Source organism: Thermothelomyces thermophilus, chromosome 3 (genome assembly GCF_000226095.1).
Source record: "Thermothelomyces thermophilus ATCC 42464 chromosome 3, complete sequence".
Lineage (NCBI taxonomy): Eukaryota > Fungi > Ascomycota > Sordariomycetes > Sordariales > Chaetomiaceae > Thermothelomyces > Thermothelomyces thermophilus.
Genome location: NC_016474.1, coordinates 745,144 through 757,896, shown reverse-complemented (window position 1 = coordinate 757,896; position 12,753 = coordinate 745,144). Strand labels below are relative to the sequence as shown.

The 12,753-nt window shown below is 57.6% G+C and overlaps 4 protein-coding genes across 4 annotated transcripts; 2 read left to right on the top strand and 2 right to left on the bottom strand.

The window, feature by feature from the left end:
- The first annotated feature begins 1 nt into the window (after nt 1).
- MYCTH_2303408 (uncharacterized protein) lies at nt 2-1,214 on the top strand. Its single transcript, XM_003662554.1, has 2 exons — nt 2-490; nt 562-1,214. The coding sequence occupies exons 1-2, from the start codon at nt 89-91 to the stop codon at nt 1,030-1,032; spliced, it is 873 nt and encodes a 290-aa protein (XP_003662602.1). The 5' UTR covers nt 2-88; the 3' UTR covers nt 1,033-1,214.
- A 185-nt stretch (nt 1,215-1,399) lies between these two features.
- On the bottom strand, nt 1,400-3,573 carry MYCTH_2303407 (uncharacterized protein). The gene is made up of 3 exons (XM_003662553.1): nt 2,840-3,573; nt 1,866-2,774; nt 1,400-1,795 (listed from the first exon to the last, which is right to left on the bottom strand). The coding sequence occupies exons 1-3, from the start codon at nt 3,045-3,047 to the stop codon at nt 1,443-1,445; spliced, it is 1,470 nt and encodes a 489-aa protein (XP_003662601.1). The 5' UTR covers nt 3,048-3,573; the 3' UTR covers nt 1,400-1,442.
- Nucleotides 3,574-4,899: 1,326 nt separating this feature from the next.
- On the top strand, nt 4,900-8,694 carry MYCTH_2062193 (uncharacterized protein; the record flags this gene model as incomplete). The annotated part of the gene is made up of 4 exons (XM_003662552.1): nt 4,900-5,381; nt 5,617; nt 5,754-5,867; nt 6,022-8,694. 4 exons carry the CDS (start codon nt 4,900-4,902, stop codon nt 8,692-8,694), a joined length of 3,270 nt encoding a protein of 1,089 aa, XP_003662600.1.
- A 299-nt stretch (nt 8,695-8,993) lies between these two features.
- MYCTH_2303400 (uncharacterized protein) lies at nt 8,994-12,102 on the bottom strand. Its single transcript, XM_003662551.1, has 2 exons — nt 11,193-12,102; nt 8,994-11,107 (listed from the first exon to the last, which is right to left on the bottom strand). Exons 1-2 carry the CDS (start codon nt 11,844-11,846, stop codon nt 9,293-9,295), a joined length of 2,469 nt encoding a protein of 822 aa, XP_003662599.1. The 5' UTR covers nt 11,847-12,102; the 3' UTR covers nt 8,994-9,292.
- Nucleotides 12,103-12,753: the final 651 nt, after the last annotated feature.

Genomic DNA, 12,753 nt, shown 5'->3' with positions numbered 1-12,753 from the left:
ACAAGATGGGCCGAGGCCATATGTAAGATACCCTACTGCGCTGGAATCCTTGTTTGTGGTCCCCTTCTGTCTTTGTTCCCTCCTTAAGATGTCTCTCGCCGGGACCAAGCGCCATGCCGCTAATCACAGATCACTGGTTGCTAGACCGAGAGCCGGTCACGACCCATGCTCGAAGGCCGTATTCTGGAAATACGGTTCAACACTTCGGGTCTTGAGACCATTCAAGAGATTTCGGATCGCGAGGGGGAACCTCGAAAGGGCAACGGCCGGGATCATCGTGTCTGCTACCAAGCCCGAGGTGATCACAGCTGCAGTTAGCGGCTGGCAGGCGAACAAGTCTCGAGGGCAGAATGTCCTCGATAACGTCAAATACATGAAGCTCGTCCAATACTTCACCGGCATTCTGAAATTCGAGCTGCCCCGGTCCTGTCGGGATAACAACGGCCCAGCGCTACCAGAACACGGCGGACGCTTCTATGCATGCCATGTGGTGCGCAGAATCAGGGCTTTCCGTCTTCTCCGACGGCCCCGGAAATACGAATACGCTAACCCGTGTGCTAGGAGAAGAAGTTGGCCGTCTTCTGGCTCATTGCCGCCTTGAAAGCCGTGCTGGGCACGACCGACCTCCGGCGGGCACGCGAGTTGAAGGGAGCCGAGATCCCGGAAGCGTGGAGGTCGGCATGGATATTCTTGGACCACAGCCCCTGCGCGAATGTGAGTAAATGTTGGCGGCCGGGCTGGGCAGTGGCGGCCTATCAAGCTAATATTCAACCGCCTCTGGACAGTGTTGGGCATTTCTGGACAAAATCAAGCGAGCGACCGGGCTCGAGATTTACGTGGAGACACGGCCGTTCCTCGTGCAAGGCAACCGCGAAGGTGCAACGGGGTGCGACAAGTGCCTGTGCGATCGGTGCAGACGAAGGTTCGGGGGCGAGCCGGGCCCAGACGGCGCCACAACCGGCTCCAAGGAACCTAGTGCTGAGATGGAAGCAGAGAGCGGGATTTCAGACGAAGAGGATGCATCAGGGCTAAGACCAGAAGCAGACTCCGGCTTCGATGTGCGTATTGGAGATGGCATTGAGAGGAATGGTGGTGACAAGAGCCTGCCGCAATCTCCTGGGCAGAGAGGACAGGAGACCGGACCGACGCCCACGAGGGCTCCAAACGTAAGTACCTGAGCTGCTGCACCATTCAAACTTTTGGTCTTGTACAGGCGCTGACTCGCCTTAGAAATGGCGGAGATTCTTCGATGTTAAGACGGGTCGCCATTATGGGAAACCGGTTAGTCGCCCAACCGAGGTTACCTGAGATCCAGTAAAGTAGTTCGATACACGCTCAAAACGTTGTTCGTGTTCTGCATCCGTAAATCTACCAAATTACTGCACAATTTGAAAAGGGGGGAAAGGGGGGCCGCGGCCAGGGAAACCTGGGCTGGAACGTGTTTATATTCCCGTGAACAAGTGCAACGCGGCCGTTATTACTAAGACCCAGGTAAGCCGGTGAGCTCCTAGAGGATTACTCGCGTTATCCAGAGTAGGCCTTGCCCCCATCTGCGTGGTTGTCCCCGACGGCTGGGACACAACCGTAGTAGTACTGGTGGGAACAGCCCCCGCTTCGGTATCGTCAACTCCAGTGCTAGGAACCTGCGTAGAACTCGTGCTCTCTGCTATCTCGCGCACTCCACACTCGCCGGTCACGGCCGACAGGTCCTGCACATTACTGAGAGCCGCGGGAGACGAGCCGCAGTTGACGGCCGGTGCCATCCAGATGGAGTCGGTTTCGAGGTCAAACACCGCTGCGAGAAACTCTGTTAGCATCCGCGCAGGACGACAGCCTTCCCCGAGACACGCGCGTGCAAGACGTACTGTAGGCCGACCGCAAAAAGGTATCCCCAAGCAGGGTGAACCGGTCGCTCGCCACGATGCCGAGGAAACACGACGGCGGGTTGCTGGCTACCTCGCGCGTGAGCTCCTTGTAGGGGACCCTGACCGTCACTCCGTCGAAGGCAAAGTCGAGAGTCCCGTTCAGCGCCGTCAGGGCGCAGTCGATCTTGTAGAAGCCGTTCGCGTCCGGGGCCTGCGCACCAAAGTCTCTAGCAACAGCCATGGTCAGGTTGGCGGGCAGCAGCGTCATGGTCGAGCCGCTGTCGAGGAAAACGGGCATGGCGCCGCCGTCATAAACCGTGTTCAGGCCGCTCGGGCGCGTGATGGAGAGGGACTTCATCTCGACCCAGAACCTCGGGACGCCGTCCGGGGACTGCGCCGGGGGGATGACGGGCAGCCTGGCCAACTTGCCCGCGAACTTGGACGTGTCGACGCCGCCGAACACAATGACCCCCTCTTGCGAGTCCTTGCTCCCCAGCGCAAGGGTATACGCCTTGACCCGGGTCACGTTCTGCTCCCACAGCTGATCGACAAAGTTGGGATACCCGGTGCCGATGCCCTTCCCGTACCCTATGCCCAGGATGCCCGAGAAGGCGTCCTCCGACGCGGTGGCGACGCCGAACTGGACGTCCTGCAGCATCATGGGGCTTCCGGCGAGCGAGATGGTGTCGGTGAAGTAGGAGATGTTGGCAGCCCCGATCCCGTAGCGGAGCGTCCTGTTGGTTCCGAGAGAGGTGGCCGTCGAAGACTTGGTAACGTCATATCGCCCGGCCCGTTCGCAGAAGACGGCGTCGGAGCCTGACACCGTGGTGCAGTCCGGGTTCACCCACAGCTCGAAGGACCCGGTATCCAGCTGTACAAACACGGGCTGCGGCGGCGTGCCGATGCTGACTGCGAGACGGTCAGCGGCTGACGAAACATGAATTCGAGCGGGAAGAAAGGGAGAGGGTCGGTACGCTGAGCATAGTAGGCGACGTCGGAGCGATTCGCTAGCTGTAGCTGGATGCCTCGCTTATCCGAGAAGCGGTCGACTTTGGTAGAGTGAACGACGGGGAGGTGAACACAACCCACGTCGTGGGCGAGCTGTTGAAGAGCGGCGGTGGCATGGCAGCAAAGCAAGGCTACGAGCAACACCAGTGCTGAGAAAAGGACGGGAATTGCCATTGCTAGCAATGGCTCTCGACGATGAACTACCTCGATATCCCGTGCATGGACTGCTGTGGCAAGGCTACGGGCCTAGACCTTGAAGTCCGAGAAGAGGAAAGAGAAGGGGGAGAAGAAAGAGTAGAGAGGACGTGCTAAACGCCGGCCAGCCGATGATGCTACGAAACCCAGATGACGAAAGAAGACAAGAAACAACGAGAAGTCAGGCAGGCCGAGTTCCCAGGCCGGCCCCTGGTGTTGGACCACACCGAGTGCTCCAGGCGTACAACAGGTGGCAACGGGAAGGGGAAGGGAGGGAAAGGGTGAGAAAAGAAAGAGCGCTAAAACAGAAAAGAGATGCGAGAAACAAAGATTGACAACACCAAAAGCAAAAGAAAAGAAATCAAGCAGGAAGTAAACACCAAAAGCAGTAGAGGAGAGACGAAACAGAAAAAAAAACAAAGAAACGAAGCCCGCAGTTAAGCCCCAGATCAACTCGGCCTCAAGGAGGTGGATAGGCGAAGGGGGAACAAACAGAAGGGGTGTGTAACCGAAACCCTTGGGTGCTGTGTAGTGTCTCAGCCCAGTCGGGACAAGAGCCCGCGCACACACTAGTGACGAGGGCCTGCGATCAGAGCCATTCCCAATCACTTGGGACGAAGGCCGCTCTTCGTGAAGCGGAAACCGAAGTCAACCCCCCAACCAGCAGTTGCCAATCATGGAATGATGGAACAGACGCGCGGTTGTTGTTCCCATGTCGCGCGAGGCACTGCCCTGTTGCCGAAACGCGATTCTGTAAGGTACCTCCTGTGTAGGCATCATTTACTATAAACGGATGGTAAACGAGTATGGAAACCCGTACATACATACAATACAACTATGCATCCATTTATCGAATCACTACAGCATACCATTCGACTTCGTACATAACGTTACATACGCGCGCCAAATCAACATCATTTGGGACGTGGCGGCCACGTCCAAGGCCTGCGCTACGCGCGTGCCGCACACGGGCTCGACGCAAGCGCGCTGTCGGTTGTCAGCGGGCTTCTCTGCCAGGCGCGGGCTCGGGCAGCTCCCGCACGCCCGCCGTGCCAGGAACCTGCGACAACACATGGACGTGGTCTGGTCTGGAAGATCAAACGTTCAGGGGTTCGACAAGTTGAACGGCAGGTCCCTGTAATCCGTACTTTGCCTTCTGTCTGCAATGCGAGACGGGACGTTGCAGCGGCGGAGACCCACACCTTGTCTCGAATTAAACGCCCCCGCCAAGAGCGCATCCCCTGCTTCACAGTGTAGCGCTGAGAAACCGGCTCATCGTGGCTCACCTGATGGATCTCTTTCAAAAATTCTTGTATGCCACGGATCGGTTACGCGCAACCGCAGCGACCCATATCCTTCGACGTATTGATGGATGGACTCGTTAGGTGACTCGATGCGGGGCATTAGGGTTTGGTACCTGGAGTTGGGTTTCGGGAACTTCCAAAGATCGTGCTATACGTATGAACCTACATACAGTACTAGTATGTATGTATGTACTGTACTGTAATGAACATTATTGGTGCTGTACTTTGCACAGAGTATCTGGAGCCTCGAATGGCAATCCAGAGTGCCCCGAACCTAGGCAGCAACCTACAGCTGAGGTGCGTGGCATTGTTCGCAGATACAACACTTTTAGGCAGCACTTTCCCATTAAGGGCCAACGTTGCGAGACTTGTCAACAGCGGGCTCGCAATTGCGTTCCATTGCTGACACCCAGCCATAAAGATATTTGAACTTCGACCGTCGCCTATCTACCCACTCGCCCTGGCAGCTAAATTTGAGAAAAGAAACCAAACAGAACAAGGATAAAAAAGGGAAAAAGAACAAAATAATGGCTCCTCCTCCTCGCCCTCTCCCGGAAGGCGGCTTCAAGTTCACCCACGAGCCTTCGGTCGCCGCCCTCAACATCCCAGCCAAATCATTCATCGCAGCACGTTCGCTCATCTCGGGCGCAGCCACCGGTGCTCTCGTCTTCTCCCGAGCCACTGGGGAGGATCGCGTCCTTCTCATCCAGCGGGCGGCGCACGACTCGATGCCTCTGCGCTGGGAAGTTCCCGGCGGCGCGTGTGATGAAGCGGACGAGACCTTGCTTCATGGCCTAGCAAGGGAGCTGTGGGAGGAGGCTGGGTTGAGGTTGAAGAGGGTGGTGAGGCAGGTCGGCGATGAGCAGGTGTTTCTGACAAGCAGAGGTCTCGTTGTGGCAAAGGTCACCTTCGAAGTTGACGTAGAGACCTCAGAACCTCGTGCGCCCGAGATGGCCTCAGAAACGGCGGCACTCCCCGAGGTCACGCTCGATCCGCACGAACATATGCGGTTTCTATGGGCAACAGAGGAGGAGTGCCAACTTGGAAGGGTGGCTGTACCAGGAAGCAGCGGAGAGAAGGAAGTAGTGGATATCAGGTTCACCACTGAGGACCAGAAGAAAGTCATCCTTCTGGGGTTCAAGCTGAGGAGGCAAGAATATCTCAGAGAAGAACATGGAGTAGGAGGGGGAGGAGGAGGGGTGCCATCCACATAGTAGGACCCCTAACTCTGCCCCTAACCCTAGTGTAGCTCTTTCCGCAGGCGTGCCAAGTTCGTTAAGACCTGCCCCACTTTGTCAGCTGCACACGCGACGCGCCTGGCGCTCTCCTCCCAGATGAATGCAAGCAAGACGCCGCTCGTCGTCTGCGTCCTGCATTGCAGCTCAACAAAGATGCGATGGCCACGCCACCGGGGACCTTTGAAGCCCTTTTCGACTCTTCCCAACCCTTCAAAGGTGTCGTAGTCTGCTGCACAAGCGTACCCACCGAACTCAGAGTAAGTTGCCTACCGTCGTTTCGAGATTTACTCCGTATCCCAATGGTCCAAGACCATCTGCAGTACGATGTCGCTCGTTTGCAAACCGGGGGGGAAATGTTAAACAGTAAAGAGAAAAAACCAGAATGATTGACCAACTCCCCGTCCCATCTAGGCAGACATTGCAGCCAAAACGGCCGAGCTCGGCGGCCAGCACAAATACGACCTGACGCCCGACTGCACCCATCTGATCGTTGGCGACTACGACACCCCAAAGTATCGCCATGTCGCCAAGGAACGACCGGATGTCAGGGTCATGGCCGCCGGCTGGGTCGAAGCCGTCCGTAATATCTGGGTGGAGGACGCCGAGATCGACTTCTTCGCGCTTGAGAAGGAGTGGCAGCTGCGCACCTTTGAGACGGGTGGCGGAGAACACACCGCTGACGGTTCCGAGCCCCAGCGCCGGCGGCTTCTCTGTTGCATGACTGGCTTCGAGGACCCGGACGAGCGCCAGCGGATCATTGACAAGATCGAAGCTAACGGAGGTCTCTATACCGGAGACCTTACGAAGCGAGTCACACATCTCATCGTCCACAAACCCGAAGGTCGAAAGTACCACGCCGCAAAAGCCTGGGGAATCACAACAGTCTCTGTTGAATGGGTCCACGACAGCGTCGAGCGTGGTCTGATCCTGGACGAGAAGCTCTATGACCCTGTCTTGCCCCGGGAGGAGAGGGGAGTAGGCGCGTGGAACAAGCAGAGGGCGAGGATCTCGTCACTCGGCAAGCGCCTCAGGGAGAACAATGCGGCGCGAGAGGAAGGACAGAGGAAGTTGCGCAAGACGGCCAGCATGAAGCTAAACAGCCAACGGGACAACCTGTGGGGAGATATTCTGGGCAAGCCGCAGGCCTCGGGGGCTGCGCCCGCCGCGGGCCCCCAGCAGACGGTGGTACAACCGGCCGCTCCACAGCCCGCTGCCATAAAACAGCTTACACATCCCGCACAGCCGACACAGCCCACACAGCCCACACAGCTCACACAGCCCACGCAACCGGCAGGCGGAAAGTCAGTCAATACCCAGGGGTCCAAGCTCTCATCCTTTGGCGTCCCTGAAGACGGAGCCGTCTTTGCGTCTTCCTGCTTTTACGTACACGGCTTCTCGGCGCAAAAGACTGAAATTCTGGTCAACACGGTCGCATCACTCGGCGGTTTAATCTGCCATTCCCTCGACGAGGTTGTATCCATGTCTGGCGCCCAGCTAGCTCATCGCTTCCTCATCGTGCCGCAAACCTCCGCACCAGAGACTCACCCCGCCCTCCCCAACAATGTCTACATCATCACCGAGTTCTACATCGAGAGGTGCATGCACAAAAAGTACTTCTTCAACCCCTCTCAGCATGTCATCGGCCGGCCCTTTCCGCGGTTCCCAATTCCGGGCTTCGAAGATTTGGTGATCTGCACCGCTGGATTTACGGGCGTCGATCTGAACCAGGTGGACAAGTCCATCCGGCAACTAGGAGCCAAGTACGAGGAAAGGTTTACCGCAAACGTTTCTCTGCTGCTCTGTGCGTCCTTGGCCGTGGTTCGAAAGCAGAAGCTGGAGCTAGCATTGGCATGGAAAGTTCCTGTTGTCCGTGCCGATTGGCTATGGGAATCTATTGCCAGCGGCACCAATCTCTCAATCAAGCAGTTCATGTTTCCAGAGTTGAAGCAGCATGTGGACAGTCCGAAGGTGCTTGCGCAGGCTCAGGAGAAGAGCCAAGGCAAAAGCAACACCAAAAGTAGGCAGGAGAAGCCGTCGAGCAGGGATGGGATTGACAAAGATCTACTCCCGAAGCCATCAACCAAGCCGGGGCAATCTCGCGATCTGGATGAGTCGGCCTTCGTGACGGCGAGGGAAAACCCGCAAGGGGGACCAAACCAACGCCCCAAGGAGCCTCCAACGGCTGAACATGATTCAAGTGTCACAACCACGGCACACTTCGAGACAGCGCCTACCCACGCATGCCCGACAGATAATGCCAGCATCAGCTTTGGCAACAAGACGCTCCCGTCCGGTGCGCCGCTCTCCGAAACCTCCTCTAACTCCCTCAACAGAGCCCCTATCAGCCCGCGGAAGCCGGGGGGTCCCGCAGCTCGCAAGCCGATAAGCAGGGTAACAAGTGAAGTTGCAGATTCCGAAGCCACAGATGGGGACATTGGTCAACCGGATGACCTTCCGGCCCAGGACGACGAAGAGAACACGCAGAAGCCTGCAGAACAACAGCCGGAGCATCCTGAACCTGGAGCAGAAGAGAAACTCCTCGAGGCCGAAGAAGCAGCCGCCGAACGCCTCGCCATCTCCACCAAACTTGTCACGTCACTACTAGATTCAGCCACCGCCGTTCCCGGCTCGGCCGCCGCACCCCTTCCCAGGCCCGACGGCAGCAGCGACGAGACACCAGGGGACTTGGGAATCCTGGCAAAGCCGAAGCGTCGTAAACGAAACATCCTCGGCCGCGCCATCAGCAACGTCTCGGCCGCCAGCAGCACCAGCAACGGCGACACTCCCACCCCCGGCGCGGCCGCGGGTGGTGTTGCAACCTCGACCACGGCCGCTGCTAGGGTCGACCCAGGAGACGCACCACCCGCTCCCACGCAGCTCGAGTATGAGGACCCCGAGGCAAAGCGATACAAGGAGCAGCTGATGAGCAAGATGATGGGCAGACACGGGGCGGGATCGGCGCCGGTTCCTGCTGCGAAACAGGAGAAGCTGACGCTTTCCGAGATGGGCGGCTATGGAATGATGCAGCAGCAGGGGCTGTATGATGCTGCTGCCGGGGGACAGAGGAGGACGAGACGGCGTTGATTAGCACTAGTGTTCCATCAAGCAGGCGCGCAAAGATGGGTTGCTTGTAAAGTTGACGTTTAAAGGGGGAAATGGACGGAGAATATCATGATACTGAGGGGAAGTGGTGCCATCGTTGGGATGTCATGAGCATGAAGCGTCGAGCGAGCGTTTATCGGGTGGCATGTCCGGAGTCGGGGTTCTTCTATCACGGCATGTTTTTAGGGTTGAACATCATGGTGGGATAATGACGGCAATGCTATCTGGGTATCTCCAATTTTCGTTCTCCGTCCTTAGCTACCTCAAAATTAACAGTTTCGTGGCATGGCTCTAGATTCGGATAAAGAAAAGAGATTTGCTCGTTAGAAGAGCTCGTCATAACACCATCACACTTCAAAATCCATAAAGCGACGGAGTAAACTAACAGGTTTCACTCTTCCAAAGAAACCTTTGGTCGTATCTCATGTCCATTTTTTCCTGAGCCCTCCTCGGTCTTGGGCCGAATACATGTCGGAGAAAAGAGGTAACAACGGAAAGGGGAGGAGGAAGGGGTATGCATCATGAAACCCATTCGAAAGCAAGCCTCCGTTCCATAATCTCCTCCCCGATTGCCCTCCTCTTATAGGTGGGTCACGGCCTGTGTCAAGACGCTCAGCAGAGTCGCCGCGGCGCCGCTAACCCCGATGGCACCGGCGGCGTCTTTCAGGGCAGCCCTCCGGGACGGCCTGTCCTCTTCTCCACGTCGTGGCAGGTCGCGGTCGCGGTCGCGGTTACGATCTCGGTCCCTATCGCGAAACCGATCATGATCGCGATCTCGGTCTCGGTCCCTGTCGCGGTCCGAGTGCCTCTTGAGGGAAGAGCGATAGTCGAAGTCCTTGTCTCGGTCCCGGTCCCGGTCCCTATCCCAGTCACAGTCCCGGTCATGGTCGCGGTTGCGGTCACGATCAGTAGCTCTCGACCTGTCTCTCCTGTACCGGTCCCTGTCTCGTTCTCTGCCCCGGGGCATTGGTCTGTCTCTCTCGCGGTCCCGCGGCCGTTCCGAGTAGTGCCCCGGAGAAATCTCCCTCGGCCCACTGCGACCGAAGCGGACATGATTCGGGTTCTTGTTCTTAAGGATTGGTTTGGGCCCCACTGTGCTCGAGGGCGAGAGGCTGTCACCATCCACACTTGCTGGCGGGGACACAATGGTGGGGTACACCTTGCCGCCCTCCTCGTCTTCGCTGTCCAGCGGCTTGTGCTCATCTGGCACGTAGTTTTTCGGTGTATATCGGCCGCGGCTACGGCTCTGTCCAAACCCTCGACGGCGTCCGTTGTCCTCGTCATCGCTGATGTCGCTTGCGTCAAAAACTGGTTCGGGTTCGTGATCCCGCCGTACCGCTTCCCTATCCCCTCCCCCTCGTCCTCCTCCTCCTTTTGCCCCACTCCTTCCATAATAGTCTCTATACGTTTCTTGACGCCCTGCGCCGTGTTGCCTTTCGGTGTCTCTTGTTCTTGTTTTCCCCGGAAAGCTCCTTGCTCTGCGCACTTCAAAGCTCCTCCGCGCGTAGTCTTCGATTTGCTCCCGTGTCAGGACGCCGAGCACAGCGACGAAGCTGGGCCGAGCTTCGTATCGCACGCCGGCTTCTTCGAGCACTTCAGGGGACACAAGCTTACGGTTAATCTTGGTCCAGGTGGCGTCCAGCGGGATGGTCTGCCCTTTGCTGTCGGGAGCGAGGCGACTGTACTGCCGTGACGGAAGATGAGGCGGCTGCGGCAAATCGTGGCCGGTCGTGAGAGCGGAGGCTGATAGGGTCGCGAGATCGCAGGAGGCATCTCTGGAAGAGGCGCTCAGGCTGCTGCCATAAGGGGGCGGAGGAGAGCCTGGCGACAGGGCGCTGGGGTACGGCGGGGGAAGTGTCACTGGCTGGCCATCATGTCCAGGGTAAACAGCTCCTGGGATAGGTAGCGGTTGAGTTCCGGAGGGTAGATGTCTCGTATCAGGCGACGTGCCCGGAGCAACAAAATAAAAAGGGGCACGGGCGGGTGGCAGGAGCGAAGCACCAACCCCCGTGAGAGAAGCAACCTTTCCGTCACAGTAACGATCAAGCGCCATGAGGTCTCTGGTTGAGATGAGGGCTGTGTTGGCTGACGCGGTAGACTCCGTGTCAGAAAGGTCTGAGGAAGAGGACTGCTCGAAGCTCAGCTGCTGAATGGCGTGGTCGAGCGGGATGGAGTCAGTCCGCTCGGGCCTTGGTACACGTCTCCGGCCTTCGTTTCTGCGAGAACTCGGATTCAAATTCATCCTGGCTTCTTCATCGTCGGTTGGATACGGTGTAGACTGAACAGTCATTGACGGCTTCTCGTTTCCATGGAGCAGGCCGCGAACTGAAGGTGGTGTGCTGCCACCCGGAAGTTGGTGAGACTCGAGCTCGCGGACATACGCACGCAAGACCTCCTATAGAACATGGATTAGCTCCTTCCACGGGACATAGCCTGATGTCTTGGGCAAGCAGAGGACGTAGATCCGGGCCCATCCGTACCTTGTTGTTCTGCAGCACTTCAGGCGAGAAACCCTCCCGCTCGAGCTCCTTTTTGAAACTGCGCCATAGTTCCTCTTCATCCGCTTCGACTGGCGAGTAACGGTTATTCCTCTCCTGGAAAAGACGGTTGGCGATGGCATCCACTTTGTTCTTGATCACCTCCATTTGTCGGCGGTCGACGTCGCCGAGCCGAGGCCGCAGCTTGGTTCCGCCGTGTAGCTGCACGGTGTCGAGGAATATGTCAATTTTCATGCACTGGGAGACAATATCCCCTCGGATGAGATCGATTCTCCGAATAGTTTCCCCCCGGTCAAGATTTCTCCCTACAGCGCTCGTGCGGGGGCCTTCTCCGTGCGTCCCTAGAACGGTGTCGACCTGCTTGAGGGCAAAGTCGCTGTCCTCAACGAGAGACCTTAACTGTCTGGAATACGCCGAGTTCTGGGTCCCGCTGCTGGCGGCTGGGTCGGCCTGGGAATAGAGGGGCGAGTCGTAGTCCCGAGCCTCGGCCTCCAGGTGCTTCAGCGCGTTCTTCAGATTGTGGATGGCTATTGCCAGGTCGACGAAATCGGTACCAGCATCGCGAGCGCGTCGATAGAGTTGTCGCGCAAAAGCACCGACAGACTCGATGCTTGGGGAGTCCTCGGATCTTGTCATGGAGCGCACCGCCCGTGTCCTATTGCACGCCAAGGTGTCGGGCGAGCGTTCCGCCGCGGGCTTCTCGTGCGGCTGTGGTGGTCACCTGTACGTAGCTGCAGAAAGAGGAGGCTGAATCGTAAGCCCGGATGCAGGATCGGGGCCGGGGTCGGTCACGCTAGGCCCCCAGTGTCCTTGTTAGGTTTTGGGGAAGGAGAGGATGACTAGATGTGGGGCGCAGCAGTTGAGGACAGCAAGTCTCTTGAGCAGCGCAGCGGATGAGTCAAGAGACGGGCCAACAGGCAACGGGCGGGCACGAAAGAGGGAGAATAAACGTTGGTGTACTTTACTTAGCAGGATCGGGCCGTGAAGGAGGCAGGGATATGGCACCCAGCTGGCGTTCTTCGGGCTCGAAGCCACTAGCGAATCGCGAACGAGAGAGCGGACATGGCATCTGAAGAGGCGTGTACTAGTAGGTGGTTAATGGTGGTGTGCCCTTCCCTTGGATTGGCACCCATGGCCAACGTTGCAGCATGTCATCAAACATGTGGCACTTAGTAGCACTAGAGCACGAGTGGAGTGCCCTGTGTATCCACGAGGCTCAGTCGTGGGGCTGCCCCATCGCGGCTCGTCAAAATAGGCCATCTCCATCAGTTCTTGACCCCGACAACAGCACCCGAGTCCCAGGTCGCCGCAAATGCACTGCAGCAGCCGAGGTCACGATTTCGGACGAATAGTTAAAACATCACAGAGGTTGACGCTGTGAACCACCCGGCACTATTCCTGGACTGAGTTTTGTAAGCCTACACAATATCTTCAAAAGCGGCGTGTCGAAGCCTCGCCATTCAACAAAAGACGGCCGAGGATGATCAGAACATGAACTTGTTTGTCCGTGTGGGACAAGGCGAGACACAAAGAGTTCAAGTGA

Excerpts from the sequence above, each read along its gene's own strand:
- MYCTH_2303408 (XM_003662554.1), top strand. The coding sequence starts at position 89 with ATGTCTCTCGCCGGGACCAAGCGCCATGCCGCTAATCACAGATCACTG. Across the intron at positions 491-561 it reads GCTTCTATGCATGCCATGTG|GAGAAGAAGTTGGCCGTCTT; the intron begins GTGCGCAGAATC and ends CCCGTGTGCTAG.
- MYCTH_2303407 (XM_003662553.1), bottom strand. The coding sequence starts at position 3,047 with ATGGCAATTCCCGTCCTTTTCTCAGCACTGGTGTTGCTCGTAGCCTTG. Across the intron at positions 2,775-2,839 it reads CGTCGCCTACTATGCTCAGC|TCAGCATCGGCACGCCGCCG; the intron begins GTACCGACCCTC and ends ACCGTCTCGCAG. Across the intron at positions 1,796-1,865 it reads CTTTTTGCGGTCGGCCTACA|CGGTGTTTGACCTCGAAACC; the intron begins GTACGTCTTGCA and ends AGTTTCTCGCAG.
- MYCTH_2303400 (XM_003662551.1), bottom strand. The coding sequence starts at position 11,846 with ATGACAAGATCCGAGGACTCCCCAAGCATCGAGTCTGTCGGTGCTTTT. Across the intron at positions 11,108-11,192 it reads AAGTGCTGCAGAACAACAAG|GAGGTCTTGCGTGCGTATGT; the intron begins GTACGGATGGGC and ends CATGTTCTATAG.